Consider the following 16,527-nt stretch of genomic DNA (forward strand, 5'->3'; position numbering starts at 1 on the left):
CGCACTGTCATTGGCAGCCTGTGCCCCAGTAGGGGCCATTACCTTATTAGGAAGAATGGGATGAAATCTCAATACAAAGTTGTGAGAGGGACGAGGTTTTGCCGGCTGAAGAGACAAGAACCTGGAGTCATAATCACTGAATAAAGGGTAACAATTTAGGCAGAGATAAAGAAAAAAAAATCTTCAGACAGAGCTTGGTAAACTATCTTAGAGAGGTTTGTGGAGTTTCAGTTACCGACTTATTCAAAACACGAATTAGTAAGATTTCTGGATGTGAAGGGAGTTGACAGCTGAGGATAGGGCGGGACAGAGCAGGCATGATCCTGATGAACGAGTGAAGAGCCCGAAGGTCTGCATGCCCAGTCCTGCTCCTAATTCCCGAATCTTCACAACAGGTTCAACTCAACCCAGAGGAAATGGATGGAAGTGACCTTGCAATGATCGATGTTTTAATTGACCAGTTGATCTTGCTCAGCAAAGACTCTGGCAAATTTCTTCAGATGTATGGTGGTGAGTGTTCTTACCAGTTGCATCAACTCCTGGTCTGGAGGTTCCAATAAACAGCACCGACAGAGGCTGCAGAGGGAGCAAACTCACCCAGCACCATCGTGGACACAACCCTCCAGCCACTGAGGGCATCTTCAAAAGGTGGTGCCCCAAGAGGTACCCTCACCGTTCGGGACATGCCCTCTTCTCATTAGTGGTATCAGGGAGAAGGTACAGGAGGCTAAAGACACACTGTTTTAGGAGCAGTCTCTGCTTCTCCACCATCAGGTTTCTGTACGGTCCGTGAACACTACCTCATTAACCGACATCTGCACTATTCATTGATTTATTTTTGTAACTTACAATATTTTTAAAATTACGTATTGCACTGAACTGCAGCCAGAAAGAAACACATTTCACAACATATGTCAGTGACAATAAACCGGATTCTGACACCGTGGTTGATGTTAATCAGCTGAGAGAAATCGCCTCTACAAATCAGTCCCTCTGACTTTTCAGTCTGACTCTCAGTATCACCCCCCCATTAGGGTGACCCTCCCTCAGTACCACCACTCTACCACCTACCATCTCCCCACCCCTATCACCCCCCCCCCACAGTGTGACTCTCCCTCGGTACCGCCCCTCCAACAGTGTGACTCCCCTCAGTACCGCCCCTCTCACAGTGTGACCCTCCCTCAGTACCACTCCTCCCACAGTGTGACTCCCCCTCAGTACCACCCCCCCCACAGTGTGACCCTCCCTCAGTACTGCCTCAGTCACAGTGTGACCCTCCCTCGGTACTGCCTCAGTCACAGTGTGACCCTCCCTCAGTACCGCACCTCCCACAGTGTGACTCCCCTCAGTACCGCCCCTCTCACAGTGTGACCCTCCCTCAGTACTGCCTCAGTCACAGTGTGACCCTCCCTCAGTACCACTCCTCCCACAGTGTGACTCCCCCTCAGTACCACCCCCCCCACAGTGTGACCCTCCCTCAGTACCACCCCTCCCACAGTGTGACCCTCCCTCGGTACCGCCCCTCCGACAGTGTGACCCTCCCTCGGTACCGCCTCAGTCACAGTGTGACCCTCCCTCAGTACCGCACCTCCCACAGTGTGACTCCCCTCAGTACCGCCCCTCTCACAGTGTGACCCTCCCTCGGTACCGCACCTCCCACAGTGTGACTCCCCCTTGGTACCGCCCCCCCACAGTGTGACCCTCCCTCAGTACCACCCCTCTCACACTGTGAGCCTCCCTCGGTACCGCCCCTCCCACAGTGTGACCCTCCCTCGGTACCGCCCCTCCCACAGTGAGACCCTCCCTCGGTACTGCCTCAGTCACAGTGTGACTCCCCTCAGTACCACCCCTCTCACAGTGTGACCCTCCCTCAGTACCACCCCTCCCACAGTGTGACTCCCCCTCAGTACCACCCCCTCACAGTGTGACCCTCCCTCGGTACCGCCCCTCTCACATTGTGAGCCTCCCTCGGTACCGCCCCTCCCACAGTGTGACCCTCCCTCGGTACCGCCCCTCCCACAGTGTGACCCTCCCTCGGTACCGCCCCTCCCACAGCGAAACCATCCCTCGGTACCGACCATCCTACAGCGTGACCCTCCCTCGGTACCGCCCCCCCCCCACAGCGTGACCCTCCTTCAGGACCACCCCTCCCACAGTGTGACCTCCCTCGGTACCACCCCTCCCACAGTGAGACCCTCCCTTGGTAGCGACCCTCCCACAGTGTGACCCTCCCTCAGTACCGCCCCCCCCCACAGTGTGACCCTCCCTCGGTACCGCCCCCCCCACAGTGTGACCCTCCCTCGGTACCACCCCTCCCACAGTGAGACCATCCCTCGGTACCGCCCCCCCCTCCCACAGTGAGACCCTCCCTCGGTACCGCCCCCCTCCCACAGTGAGACCCTCCCTCGGTACCGCCCCCCCCTCCCACAGTGAGACCCTCCCTCGGTACCGCCCCCCCCCCACAGTGTGACCCTCCCTCGGTACCGCCCCCCCCCCACAGTGTGACCCTCCCTCGGTACCACCCCTCCCACAGTGAGACCCTCCCTCGGTACCACCCCTCCCACAGTGTGATTCTCCCTCGGTACCACCCCCCCACAGTGTGACCCTCCCTCGGTACCGCCCCCCCCCCACAGTGTGACCCTCCCTCAGTACCACCCCTCCCACAGTGTGACTCCCTTCAGTACCCCCCTCCCACAGTGTGACCCTCCCTAAGTACCACTCTCCCCACCCACCCCCACAGTGTGACCCTCCCTCAGTACCGACCTTCCCACAGTGTGACCCTCCCTCAGTACCACCCCTCCCACAGTGTGACCCTCCCTCAGTACCACCCCTCCCACAGTGTGACCCTCCCTCAGCACTGGGCAAGTCTGTCAGAGCCTTTCTACTTGGGGTCTGCAGAGCTGCCAAGGGCGGAGTGCTGCCTCTGGGCCTGGCCATTGTCTGTGTAACTTGGGCCAACACTTGTGGAGATTCCCCCCAGGCACCATCTCTCCCCTGTACCTTGCTGAGCTGACTGATGTAGTCGCCCCCTCCTGCCTGCAGGCTGTTCTCCTGCCTCTCCACCTGCGAGGTCATCTGGCGAAGAAGGATGGAGTACTCCTTGTCGCTCCGCATGCGGCTGGTCATCCACTTCTTCATCACCTCCATCATCCGCAGCTCCGAGTCCTGGAGCCGCAGCAGCACCGCGTGGCTCTGCGGACACCAGAGATCCGAGCTGAAACCCATTGCCTGCACCTTCGCCAGCAGAAGGAAGGAAACACGTTAATCATCGATGTAGGACAAGCACAAGCCGAACGCTGAGCACAGGCTCCCCAGCTGCAGCTTGGGTCCTTGCACGCCTCTGGTAGTGCAGTACCCCTGCAGTCTAGCCCCTCTCGTGCTACAAAGCTCCTGCAATACTGTCCCAATGATGCAGCATTCCCCGAGCTGGACTGGCACGTCTCCGTCAATCCTTACCAATTGTTATTGATGCACCACAGAATGGGAGAACATCCTTTCAGAACAGAAACGAGGAGGAATTTCTTTAGCCAGAGGGTAGTGTATCTGTGGAATTCATTGCTACAGACAGCAGTGGAGACCAAGTCAATGGGTTTATTTAAAGCAGAGGTTCACAGATTCTTGATTAGCCATCAAAGATTATTGGAAAGAGGCAGGAGAATGGGGTTGAGAGGGATAATAGATCAGCCATGATGGGATGATAGAACAAACTTGATGGGCTGAATGGCCTAATTCTGCTTTTGTTTCTATTAGATTTGTAAAATGCATTCTATCTGGCTTGGTATGGTAACTGCTCTGCCTGTGACCAGAGTGTTGTGGACACAGCTGAGCACATCACAGAAATCTGCCACCCCTCCAGGGACTTGGTCTACACTTCTCAGTGCCTTGGTAAACCAACCAGCACAACCAAAGACACCACCAACCACAGACGTTCTCAGTTCTCCCCCTCTCATCCAGCAGAGGATACAAAGGCCCAAAAGCACGCACCACCAGGCTTAAGAACAACTTCTATCGCACTGTTATAAGATTATTAAGTAGTTCCCTCAGAAGACAAGATGGACTCCTGACCTTACAATCTCCCTCATTATGATCTTGCACCTTATTGTTTACCTGCATTGTACTTTCTCTGTAGCTGTTACTCATAACTCCAGATCCGTTATTGCTTAACCTTGCACTACCTCAATGTAGTGTGCACTGAGTTGATCTGCATGCAAGGCAATTTTTTCACTGTTCTATATTGTAATTTGTTGTATATTTTATATATTACAGTGTACTGCTGCTGCAAAACAACAAATTTCACAACACACGTCAGTAATAAAAATCCTGATTTTAATTGTTATGATTCCATGCAGAGCCCTGTCCCTGCCATTGTGTGGAGATCGTTTGGTATCACCTTTCCACTGCCTGGTGTTCACTGAGATCTTTAACCCCTCACATTGGCATTGTGTGGTACCCACCTGCTGCAAACAGGCTTCCATTATACCAGTGCCCAAGAAAAGCGTGGTGACCTGTCTCAATATCTATTGTCCAGTAGCAGTTACATCCACAGTGATGAAGTGCTTTGAGACGTTAGTGATGAAACACATCAACCCTTGCCTGAGAAGCAATTTAGATCTGCTCCAATTTGTCTTCAGGAGCAACAGATCCACAACAGATGCCATCTCATCAGCTCTTCACTCAACCCTGGAACATCTGGACAGCAAAGGTCCAAGCATCGGGATGCTCTTTATCGGCTACTGCTTGGCATTGAATACTATTATCCCATCAAAACTAATCAATAAACCCCAAGACCTTGGCCTCAATATCTCCTTGTGCAATTGGATCCTTGATTTCCTCACTTGTAGAACACAGTCAGGTCAGATTGGTCACATCTCCTCCATGGTCTCCATCAGCACTGGTGCATCACAAACCATGTGCTTAGTCCCCTGCTCTACTCACTTTACATTTATGACTGTGTGGATAAGCACAGCTCTAATGTCATATTCAAGTTTGCCGATAACATCACTGTCGCAGGCCATATCAGATGTGGTGACTAATCACATATGGGAGGGAGGTGGAAAATCTGGCTGAATGTATCCTAACAACCACCTCTCACTCAATGTCAGCAAGACCAAAGAACTGATTATAAATTTCAGGAGAAGGAAACCAGAGGTCCAAGAGCCAGTCCTCATTGGAGTATGAAAGGTATAGAGGGTCAGCAACTTTGGCATTATTATTTCGGAGGACCTGTCCTGGGCCCACATTGCAGTGCCTCTACTTTCTTAGGAGCTTGTGGAGATTCAGCATGACATCTAAAACTTTGACAAACTTCTATAGATGTGTAGTGGAGAGTATACCGATTGTCTGCTAAACAGCCCGGTGTGGAAACACCAATGCCCTTGAATGGAAAAATCCTACAAAAAGTAGTGGATGCAGCCCAGTCCATCACAGTCCATTCCAGTCCTCACCACCATGGAGCACATCTACATGAAATGCTGTTTCAAGAAAGTAGCACCATCAGAGACCCCCACCACCCAGGTCATACTCTCTTCTCACTGCTGCCGTCAGGAAGAAGGTACAAGAGCCTCAGAACTTGCACCACCAGGTTTAGGAACCGTTATTACCTTTCAACCATCAGGCTCTTGAACAAAGGGGATGACTTCACTCATCCATCATTGAAATGCTCCCACAGCCAGTGGACTCACTTTTAAGGACTCCTCATCTCTCATTCTTGATATTTATTTATTATTATTTCTTCTTTTTGTATTTGTACAGTTTGTTCTCTTCTGCACTCTGAATGAACGCCCTAGTTGGGCAGCTTTTCATTGATTCTGTTATAGTTATTATTCTATAGATTTGCTTGAGTATGCCCACAAGAAAGTGAATCTCAGGATTGTGTATAGGTAGTTTGATATTAAAATTTACTTTGTATTTTCTATTGCCCTACTCTCAGAGATTTTACCACTGAGCTGAGGTGAGAGTAAAATGAAGATGCACCAGCAGACCATCTCCAGTATCTCTCCCTGTAGTTACCCTCAATAATATCTCGTATCAACATGCCATTGGGTGCCACGGTTAGCATGACTATTACAGCTCAGGATATCGGAGCTGAGAGTTCAATCCTGGCACCGTCTACATTCTCCTTGTGATACGTAGGTTTTCTCCCAGAATCTTCCCGATTTCTGAATGGGAAAGCAGGGGCAGGAGGAAAGACAGATTTTTTTAAAAAGGAGCTGGTGAAGGGGAATGGAGGGGAAAGAGAGGGGAGGAAAATGGACAGTGAAGCAGACACATTAGACCTGTTTAAGACACTCATAAACAGGCAGACGGATGAAAGAAAAATGGAGGGTTATGTGGGAGGAAGGGGTTAGACTGATCTTGGAGTAGTTTGAAAGGTCAGCACAACATTGTGGGCCCAAGGGCCTGTACTGTGTTGCACTGTCTATGTTCTGTGATTCAGACCCAATGATGTCGAAGCACCCAGGCACGCAGTGGTAACTCGGAACGGCGTGTGAAGTGCAGGCAGACCTGTGGGAGTGGCACTCTCCTACACCCACTGCCTCGTCCTTCTTGGCCGTTGAGCTTGTGGTTAGGACAACACTTTAAGGCAGCCTAGGTAAGTAATTGCAATGCATATGGTGCGCAGTGTATACCATCACCACTGTGTGCCACTGGTGGAGAGAATGCTCACTGTGAAAATTTCCCTCCAATTTTCTACTACACCAACAGAGTTTGTTCATTCCCAGAGGTCAGTCAGGGGAGGGAGGGAGAGACTGACGTCACAGCCCAAGTTGGGCGAGTCCATTCAATGCTTGGAAACGCACTTCACACTCCTCCCCTCCATGCAATACGGTGCTCACCAATTATCACCCTACTGTCCTCCCCTCCATGCAATACAGCACTCACCAATTATCAATGGCCTCCCCTATTTCGCATCAAAAACTGAGAATGGACACAACTAAATAAACATGGTCGGACTGGGCACCGCCACGCTGGGCTGACAGACCTCCAATGAGATTGCTAATGGGGATGCTCAGTCACTGCCCTCCACTGCGAGCTCTAGCATCACGCAAAGTTCAAAAAAACAATGTTTTTTGTAAATAAATCACAATCTCTCGCAGAACCCTGAGTGACTTCTGGTTGAGAACCCTGCTCTAAAATATAAGAGCAAGGATGTAATGCTGAGGCTTTATAAGGCTTTAACCAAACCATCCTTGGAGTATTGTGAGCAGTTTTGGGCCCCTCAGCTAAGGAAGGAGGTGCTGACGGTGGAAAGGGTCCAGGGGTGGTTTACGAGAATGTTCCTGGCAATGAAAGAGTTAATGTATGAGGAGTAGTTGACGACTCTGCGTACAGGCCCACTGGAGTTCAGAGGAATGTAGGGAGAGCTCATCGAAATGAAACTTCATTTTTATCAGAGTACCAATGCAGCGCAGTATACAGCGCTGAATTCGTCCTCCCACAGACAGTCACGAAACATGGAACCTGTTCAAAGAAAAACCCCAACACGCAAGGAACAAATTGCGCAAAAGGCTCAAAACAAAGTGGAAAACAGAAAATATATACATCAACCCACATGTCATCCAAACAGTCCAGAAATGCTCTGCTCAGCTCAGCTCGTTCCAGTGCCAGACTTTGGTTGACTGCAGGCGGCAATACCAGTCTGCTCCAATCAAAACCGTAGAAAACAGCAACAAAGAAGGAGCCAGCAGAAACCAGAAACACATCATAACAGGAACGACAGTGTCCAGTCCACAAACTGTGTCCAAGACACAGAGCTTGCTCAAGACCCAGGACTCCAACACCCGCTTCCAGCAGGAGCGATGAGAGCAGGAGCGGGAGCGAGAGAGGGAGCGGTTACCCGCAGGCAGATGGTGCTGAACACCTGCTTGCCTTCCACTCCCATCCTCGTGGATTTCAACCTTCCCTGGCACTTTAACCGGCAGGATCGGTGAGAAATAGAGCAGGCCGTGAGCCTGCACCCCATCTCCAGGCCGCACGCTTCGCTTGAAACCTCACCAAACCCCCTCCAAGGCAGCAAAGCGCCAGATTGCTCAATCAGCCCAAAAACACACCATCAAAATGTAGATCATAGGCTCCAGAAGTAGCAGGACCATATTTGAAACCAACCAAAATAAATAGTTTTGTGCAAACAACAGGAATTCTGCAGATGCTGGAAATTCAAGCAACATACATCAAAGTTGCTGGTGAACGCAGCAGGCCAGGCAGCATCTGTAGGAAGAGGTACAGTCGACGTTTCAGGCCGAGACCCTTCGTCAGGACAGGTTTTGTGAACTGTCTGAAGGATGTTGCCCTTGTTCGCGTTGTTCACCAGCGCCATCTTCTTCAAAACTGTCGATATTCTTCTACTGAATATTGATAGAGGGGACAGAGAGGATGTTTCCAATAGTGGGGGAGTCTAAGACCAGAGGGTACAACCTTAGAATACAAGGACATGCCTTTAAAGCTGAGAAGAGGAGGAACGTTTTTGGCCACATGGTGGTGAATCTGTGGAATTCACTGCCATAGATGGCCGAGGAGGTCAAGTCATTGGGTATATTTAAAGCGGAGGTTACAGGAAGAAGGCAGGAGAACGGGGTTGAGAAGGAAAATAAATTAGCCATGATAGCAGACTCAGTGGACTGAATGGCCTGCACCCATGTCTTATGGACAGGCTATCAGTTCTGTAGGCGACTTGGCAGGGACTGATCACTTCTTTAGTCATTGGCACAGAACTGAACCATGCAGGTGGAGGCTGTTCCAGCACGCCTCAGACCCTCTTTGTCACTCACCACAGGAACCTCAGCCTCCAACATGTTCTAGTCAATGACAAACCTCAGGATGTTAATAGTTGGGCAACTCGATGACAGAAAGTGTCTTTCACTGTCAAAGAGAGGAAGCAATTCTCCTGTTTGAAATGGTGATTGCCTGGCACAAATGTTTGACTAGGCACAGCTCAAAAGCCATCGATAAATTTGCTGATGATACAACTATTGTTGGCCGAATCTCAGATGGTGATGAGAGGGCGTACAGGAGTGAGATATACCAACTAGTGGTGTCGCAGCAACAACCTGGCACTCAACAGCAAGTAAGATAAGAGGGCTGATTGTGGACCTCAGGAAGGGTAAGACTTGGGAACACATACCAATCCTCATAGAGGGATCAGAAGTGGAGAGAGTGAGCAGCTTCAAATTCCTGGGTGTCAAGATCTCTGAAGATCTAACCTGGTCCCAACATATTGATGCAGTTATAAAGAAGGCAAGACAGCAGCTATATTTCACTCGGAGTTTGAGGAGATTTAGCTTGTCACCTAAAAACTTGAAAACTTCTACAGATGCACCATGGAGAGTGGAGGGCATTCTGAATGGCTGCATCACGGTCTGGTATGGGGGTTCGGGGGGTGGGGGGGTGGGGAGAAGGGCTACTGCACAGGATTGAAGTAGGCTGCAGAGTTGTAAAATCAGTCAGCTCCATCATGGGTACTAGCCTCCGAGTATCCAAGACGTCTTCAAGGAGCGTTGCCTCAGGAAGATGGTCTCCATCATTAAGGACTCCCACCGTAAGATAAAGGAGGAGAAGTAGGCCATTCAGTCCATCGCCTGCTCCGCCATTTAATCATGGGCTGATTCAATTCTTCCAGTCATCCCAACTCTCCTGCCTTCTCCCCATACCCTTCGATGCCCTGGCTAATCAAGAACCTATCTATCTCTGCCTTAAATACACCGAATGACTTGGCTTTCACAGCCGCTCGTGGCAACAAATTCCACAGATTTACCACCCTCTGACTAAAGTAATTTCTCTGCATCTCCGTTCTAAATGGACATCCTTCAATCCTGAAGTTGTCCCTTCTTGTCCTAGACTCTCCTACCATGGGAAACAACTTCGCCATATCTAATCTGTTCAGGCCTTTTAACATTCGGAATGTTTCTATGAGATCCCCCCATCATTCTCCTGAACTCCAGGGAATACAGTCCAAGAGCTGCCAGACATTCCTCATACCGTAACCCTTTCATTCCTGGAATCATTCTCGTGAATCTTCTCTGAACCCTCTCCAATGTCAGTATATCCTTTCTAAAATAAGGAGCCCAAAACTGCACACGATACTCCAAGTGTGGTCTCATGAGTGCCTTATAGAGCCTCAACATCATATCCCTGCTCTTATATTCTATATCTCCAGAAATGAATGCCAACATTGTATTTCCCTTCTTCACAACCGACTCAACTTGGAGGTTAACCTTTAGGGTATCCTGCACAAGGACTCCCAAGTCCCTTTGAACCTCTGGATTTTGAATTCTTCTCTCCATCTAAATAATAGTCTGCCCATCTAATTCTTCCACCAAAGTGCATAGGCATACACTTTCCAACATTGTACTTCATTTGCCACTTATTTGTCCATTCCCCTAAACTATCTGTCTGCAGGCAAAGTCACTCTGCAGGCTCTCTATTTGCTCAACACTACCCGCTCCTCCATCTATCTTTGTATCATCGGCAAACTTAGCCACAAATCCGTAAACCCCATAGTCCAAATCATTGACATACATCGTAAAAAGCAGTGGTCCCAAAACCGACCCCTGTGGAACTCCACTGGTAACCGGCAGCCAGCCAGAATAGGATCCCTTTATTCCCACTCTCTGTTTTCTGCCGACCAGCCAATGCTCCACCCACGCTAGAAACTCCCCTGTAATTTCACAGGCTCTTTTCTTGCTAAGCACCCTCATGTGCAGCACCTTGAAAATCCAAGTACACCATATCTACTGCCTCTCCTTTGTCTACATTGCTTGTAATTTCCTCAAAAAGTTGCAGTAGGTTACTCAGGCAGTATTTTCCTTTCAAGAAACCATTCTGACTTTGGCCTATCTTGTCATGTGCCTCCAGGTACTCCATAATCTCAACTCTAATAATCGATTCCAACAGCTTCCTATCCACTGATGTCAGGCTAACAGGTCTGTAGTTTCCTTTCTGCTGTCTCCCACCCTTCTTAAATAGCAGGGTAACATTTGCAATTTTCCAGTCATCTGGTACAATGCTAGGATCTATCAATTCTTGAAAGATTATTGTTAATGCCTCCGCAATCTCTCCAGCTACTTCCATCAGGTCCAGGAGATTTATCCACCCTCAGAACATTAAGCTTCCTGAGCACTTTCTCAGTAGTAATTTTCACTGCACATACTTCACTTCCCTGACACTCTTGGATGTTCAGCATACTGCAGACGCCTTCCACTGTGAAGACTGATGCAAAATACGCATTCAGTTCCTCTGCCATCTCTGCATCTCTCATTACAATATCTCCAACGTCATTTTGTATTGGTCCTATATCTACCCTCAACTCTCTTTTACCCTTTATATACTTAAAAAAGCTTTTAGCATCTTCTTTGATATTAGTTACCAGCTTCCTTTCATAATCCATCTTTTCCTTCCTAATGACCTTCTTAGTTTCCTTCTGCAAGTTTTTAAAAGCTTCCCAAACCTTTATCTTGCCACTAGCTTTGGCTTTCTTCTATGCCCTCTCTTTTACTTTGGCTCTGACTTCACTTGTCAGCCACGGTAGTGTCCTTCTTCCATTCAAAAATTTCTTCTTATTTGGAATATATCTGTCTTGCACTTCCCTCATTTTTCGCAGAAACCCCGACCATTGCTGCTCTGCTGTCCTTCCTGTTAGTGTCCCTTTCCAGTCAACCTTGCCAGTTCCCCTCTCATGCCATTGTAATTCCCTTTATTCCACTGAAATACCGAGGCACTGGAATTTAGTTTCTCACCCAGAACATTCCCTCTTCACACTGTCACCGTTGGGAAGGAGGTACAGAAGCCTGAAAGCGCACACTCACAATTCAAGAACAGCTTCTTCCTCTCTGCCATTTGATTTCTAAATAGAGTTTGAACCCATGAACACTACCTCACTACTTTTTTTTATTTTTGTTTTTGCTCTACTTATATAATATGTATATTAAAGTTAAATTAAAATTTTACTGTAATTCAATTTTTTTCTATATTTATTATTTATTGCAATGTACTGCTGCCACAAAATTAACAAATTTCACAACAGATGCTGGAGATATTAAACCTGATTCTGATTTCTTGCCACTTAGAGCTGAATGTCATCTAGGACCAGACACAGGCAGACAGACACTCTATTGATCCCAAAGGAAATTAGACAAGCAGTTGTGAATGTTGCCTGGGTCTTGCTGCTCACACACATTGAGGAGTGTGAATAGAATTGAACATCATCTCACCTCCCTCTGTGTGACCCCCGACTCCAGCCACCTCCCTGTGTGACGTCCGACTCCAGCCACCTCCATGTAACGTCTCACTCCAGCCACCTCCCTGTGTGACCCGACTCCAGCCACCTCCCTGTGTGACGTCCGACTCCAGCCACCTCCGTGTAACGTCTCACTCCAGCCACCTCCCTGTGTGACCCGACTCCAGCCACCTCCCTGTGTGACGTCCGACTCCAGCCACCTCCCTGTGTGACGTCCGACTCCAGCCACCTCCCTGTGTGACGTCCAACTCCAGCCACCTCCCTGTCTGACATCTGACTCCAGCCACCTCCCTCTGCTGCAGGTCTGACTCCAACTACTGGACTCTTTTCCCTTTGCAGCACACTCAAAATGCTGGAGAAACTCAGCAGGTCAGGCAGGACCGAAGAAGGGTCTCGGTGAAACTTCAACTCTTGGTTCATTTCCGTAGATGCTGCCTGACCTGTTGAGTTCCTCCCCTATTTTGTGTGTGTTGCTCTGGATTTCCAGCATCTGCAGACCTTCTTGTGTTTACTCTTTTCCCTCTGATGCCCACCGGCTTCAGTTTTACCAGGGCTCCTCTACTCTTTAGTAGTAAACTGAAGTCAGTGGACAATTAAATATTTCTACTGAATGTACAGTGGGGAGGATTCTGACTGGTCGCACCATCGGCTCCGTTGGCCGGGATCACAAGTGGCTGGAAAGGGTTGTCGAGTCAGCCAGCTCCATCAGAGGCGGTGCCCTGAGGAGCAGGTATCACCATCAAGGACCCTAACCATCTGGGATATGCCCTCTCCTTGTTACGACCATCAGAGAAGGGTACAGGAGCCCGAAACCTAACAAAGGAGAAATAACCTCTCTAGCTGTTGCTGTCCATACAGAGTTGCTTCGCCGTCCCCGTGATCGCTCAGGTCTCCTCGCACCTTCCAAAGACGGACAGTCAGGGTCAGCAAGTTTGGCTATGCTCTGTTGGCTCTGGAAGCTTGGAAATATTCATGGTGTGTCCAGCACAATCCTGGCTGATTTAATATGAAGCAGACAACACATTTCATTGTAGGTTTCCATGTACATGTGACAAATAAAGCTCATCTTTAATCTCCCCTGCATGAACACTACCTCATTAACCATTTTTTGTAGTTTATAGTAACTTTATGTGTTGCAGCATACTGCCTCTGCAAAACACTAATTTTTTTTTTAAATCATAAAAGTTACCGACAGTGAGAAAGTCAAATGCGGTGTTAGCATTCATTTCATGCTGAGGCTTTATAAGGCATTGGTCAGACCGCACTTGGAATATTGTGAGCAGCATTGTGCCCGTTATCCAAGAAAAGATGTACTGCCATTGGTGAGGCTCACAAGAATGATTTGAGATGAAAGGGTTAACATATGAGGAGCATTTGATGACTCTGCTCTTGTACTCGGTGGAGTTTAGAAGAATGCAGGGAGATCTCATTGAAAACTACAGAATATTGATAGAGTGGACGTGGAGAGGGTGTTTCCAATAACGGGGAAGACTTGGATTAGAGGCACACCTTCAGAATAGAGGGATGTCCATTTAGCATGGAGATGAAGAGGGATTTGTTTATCCAGAGGGTGGTGAATCTGTGGAATTAATTCACTGTCACAGACGGCTGTGAAGGCCGCGTAACTGGGCATATTTAAAGTGGAGGTTGATACGTTCTTGATTAGACGGGATGGCAAAGACTACAGGGAAAAGGCGGAAGAACGGGGTTGAGAGAGATAATAAATCAGCCACGATGGAATGGTGGAACGGACTCACGGGGCTGAATGGCCGATGGTCTAGTGATAATAAACCTGACGCTGATTGATGGCGCCCTTGGCCAAACATGCCTTCATGTCTATACAGCCACTCTCACCCGGCCTGCGGGAGTGAGCACTTTGTCCAGTGTCTGGACAAGGGCCAGGATGAGGTTTGGAATTGACTGATGCACGTGGGACATCAGCGGGCAAGTAACTGCCACTCAAAGGTAGAGTCAGTGACAGCTCCCATCACTCTGATGATTAACCTAGATGGATTTATCCTGCTTTTCGCAAACATTTGCGTCATGCTAATGTTGTAACTATAGTGAAACGGCTTGGCCCAAAGCCAGAAGAATGCCAGTAATGGCAAGAGGAAGTTACAGTGGAGAAGGTGACTGTTAACATGGGGAAGTGTTCGAGGTTGACTGTTACAAACCAAAAATAACAAGCCTCGCGTTTAGATTTTAAACCAAAGGAATGCAAAATAGCAAAGACAAGAGTTTTCTGAGAGCCTCTGCCTAAACATCTCTCAGGAAATGGTCGATCCAGTAAGGAAAACGGTGTGGGGTGAGGGGGTGAACGGGACAGGGTACAGGACTGGGACACCAGCGAGACACTGGGGAAAGGGGCTGGAGTGAGTGGGGCAGGGGCAGGGGCAGGACTGCACACAGCTGGGACATGGGGTGGGGGTAGGGTGCGAGAAGGGAAGTATACAGGAGTGGACACCGATGGGTTGCGGGTGGGGGAGTGGTGGGGGGATAAGTGGGGCAGAGTTTGAGACTGGGCACCAGCAGGACAGAGGGTGGGATGTGAGTGGGGCAGGGTTCAGGAATGGAGACCAACAGGATGCTGGGGGGTACGGGTGGGGCAGAGTTCAGGACTGGGGGTGTGTTGGTGGGGCAGAGCTCAGGACTGGGGATGTGGGTGGGGCAGAGTTCAGGACTGGGGGTACGGGTGGGCAGAGTTCAGGACTGGGGGTGTGTTGGTGGGGCAGAGCTCAGGACTGGGGATGTGGGTGGGGCAGAGTTCAGGACTGGGGGTACGGGTGGGCAGAGTTCAGGACTGGGGGTACGGGTGGGCAGAGCTCAGGACTGGGGGGTACGGGTGGGCAGAGTTCAGGACTGGAGGGTACGTGTGGGGCAGAGTTCAGGACTGGAGGGTACGGGTGGGGCAGAGTTCAGGACTGGAGGGTACGTGTGGGGCAGAGTTGAGGACTGGGGGTACGGGTAGGCAGAGTTGAGGACTGGGGGTACGGGTGGGGCAGAGTTGAGGACTGGGGGTGTGTTGGTGGGCAGAATTCAGGACTGGGGTTACGGGTGGGCAGAGTTCAGGACTGGGGTTACAGGTGGGCAGAGTTCAGGACTGGGGCTTACGGGTGGGCAGAGTTCAGGACTGGGGCTTACGGGTGGGCAGAGTTCAGGACTGGGGCTTACGGGTGGGGCAGAGTTCAGGACTGGGGGTACACGTGGTGCAGAGTTCAGGACTGGGGGTACGGGTGGGCAGAGTTCAGGACTGGGAGTTACGGGTGGGCAGAGTTCAGGACTGGGGGGGTACAGGTGGGCAGAGTTCAGGACTGGGGTTACGGGTGGGCAGAGTTCAGGACTGGGGGTTACGGGTGGGCAGAGTTCAGGACTGGGGGGGTACGGGTGGGCAGAGTTCAGGACTGGGGGTACACGTGGGGCAGAGTTCAGGACTGGGGTTACAGGTGGGCAGAGTTCAGGACTGGGGTTACGGGTGGGCAAAGTTCAGGACTGGGGTTACGGGTGGACAGAGTTCAGGACTGGGGGTACGGGTGGGGCAGAGTTCAGGACTGGGGGGTACGGGTGGGCAGAGTTCAGGACTGGAGGGTACGTGTGGGGCAGAGTTGAGGACTGGAGGGTACGTGTGGGGCAGAGTTGAGGACTGGAGGGTATGGGTGGGGCAGAGTTGAGGACTGGGGGGTACGGGTGGGGCAGAGTTGAGGACTGGGGGGTACGGGTGGGGCAGAGTTGAGGACTGGGGGTACGGGTGGGGCAGAGTTCAGGACTGGGGGGTACGGGTGGGGCACAGGACTGGGGGTACGGGTGGGGCAGAGTTCAGGACTGGGGGGTACGGGTGGGGCAGAGTTCAGGACTGGGGGTATGGGTGGGGCACAGGACTGGGGGTACGGGTGGGGCAGAGTTCAGGACTGGGGGGTACGGGTGGGGCAGAGTTCAGGACTGGGGGATACGGGTGGGGCAGAGTTCAGGACTGGGGGGTACAGGTGGGGCACAGGACTGGGGGTACGGGTGGGGCAGAGTTCAGGACTGGGGGGTACGGGTGGGGCACAGGACTGGGGGTACGGGTGGGGCAGAGTTCAGGACTGGGGGGTACGGGTGGGGCAGAGTTCAGGACTGGGGGATACGGGTGGGGCAGAGTTTAGGACTGGGGGGTACTGGTGGGGCAAAGTTCAGGACTGGGGGATACGGGTGGGGCAGAGTTTAGGACTGGGGGTACTGGTGGGGCAGAGTTCAGGACTGGGGGGTACGGGTGGGGCAGAGTTCAGGACTGGGGGATATGGGTGGGGCACAGTTCAGGA

The 16,527-nt window shown here is 50.6% G+C and overlaps 1 protein-coding gene across 3 annotated transcripts in view; it reads right to left on the reverse strand.

The window, feature by feature from the left end:
- The window catches only part of fes (FES proto-oncogene, tyrosine kinase), a 108,204-nt gene that overhangs the window by 77,419 nt on the left and 14,258 nt on the right, over positions 1–16,527 (reverse strand). For 2 of the 3 annotated variants that reach the window (XM_063071035.1, XM_063071033.1), the window contains exon 2: positions 3,001–3,234. In XM_063071035.1, the coding sequence (XP_062927105.1) occupies positions 3,001–3,225 (225 nt within the window). In that variant the 5' untranslated portion in view covers positions 3,226–3,234. The remainder of the gene's footprint in view (positions 1–3,000; positions 3,235–16,527) is intronic. The other variant, XM_063071034.1, reaches the window with a different exon arrangement.

This window comes from Mobula hypostoma, chromosome 18, assembly GCF_963921235.1.
Source record: "Mobula hypostoma chromosome 18, sMobHyp1.1, whole genome shotgun sequence".
NCBI lineage: Eukaryota > Metazoa > Chordata > Chondrichthyes > Myliobatiformes > Myliobatidae > Mobula > Mobula hypostoma.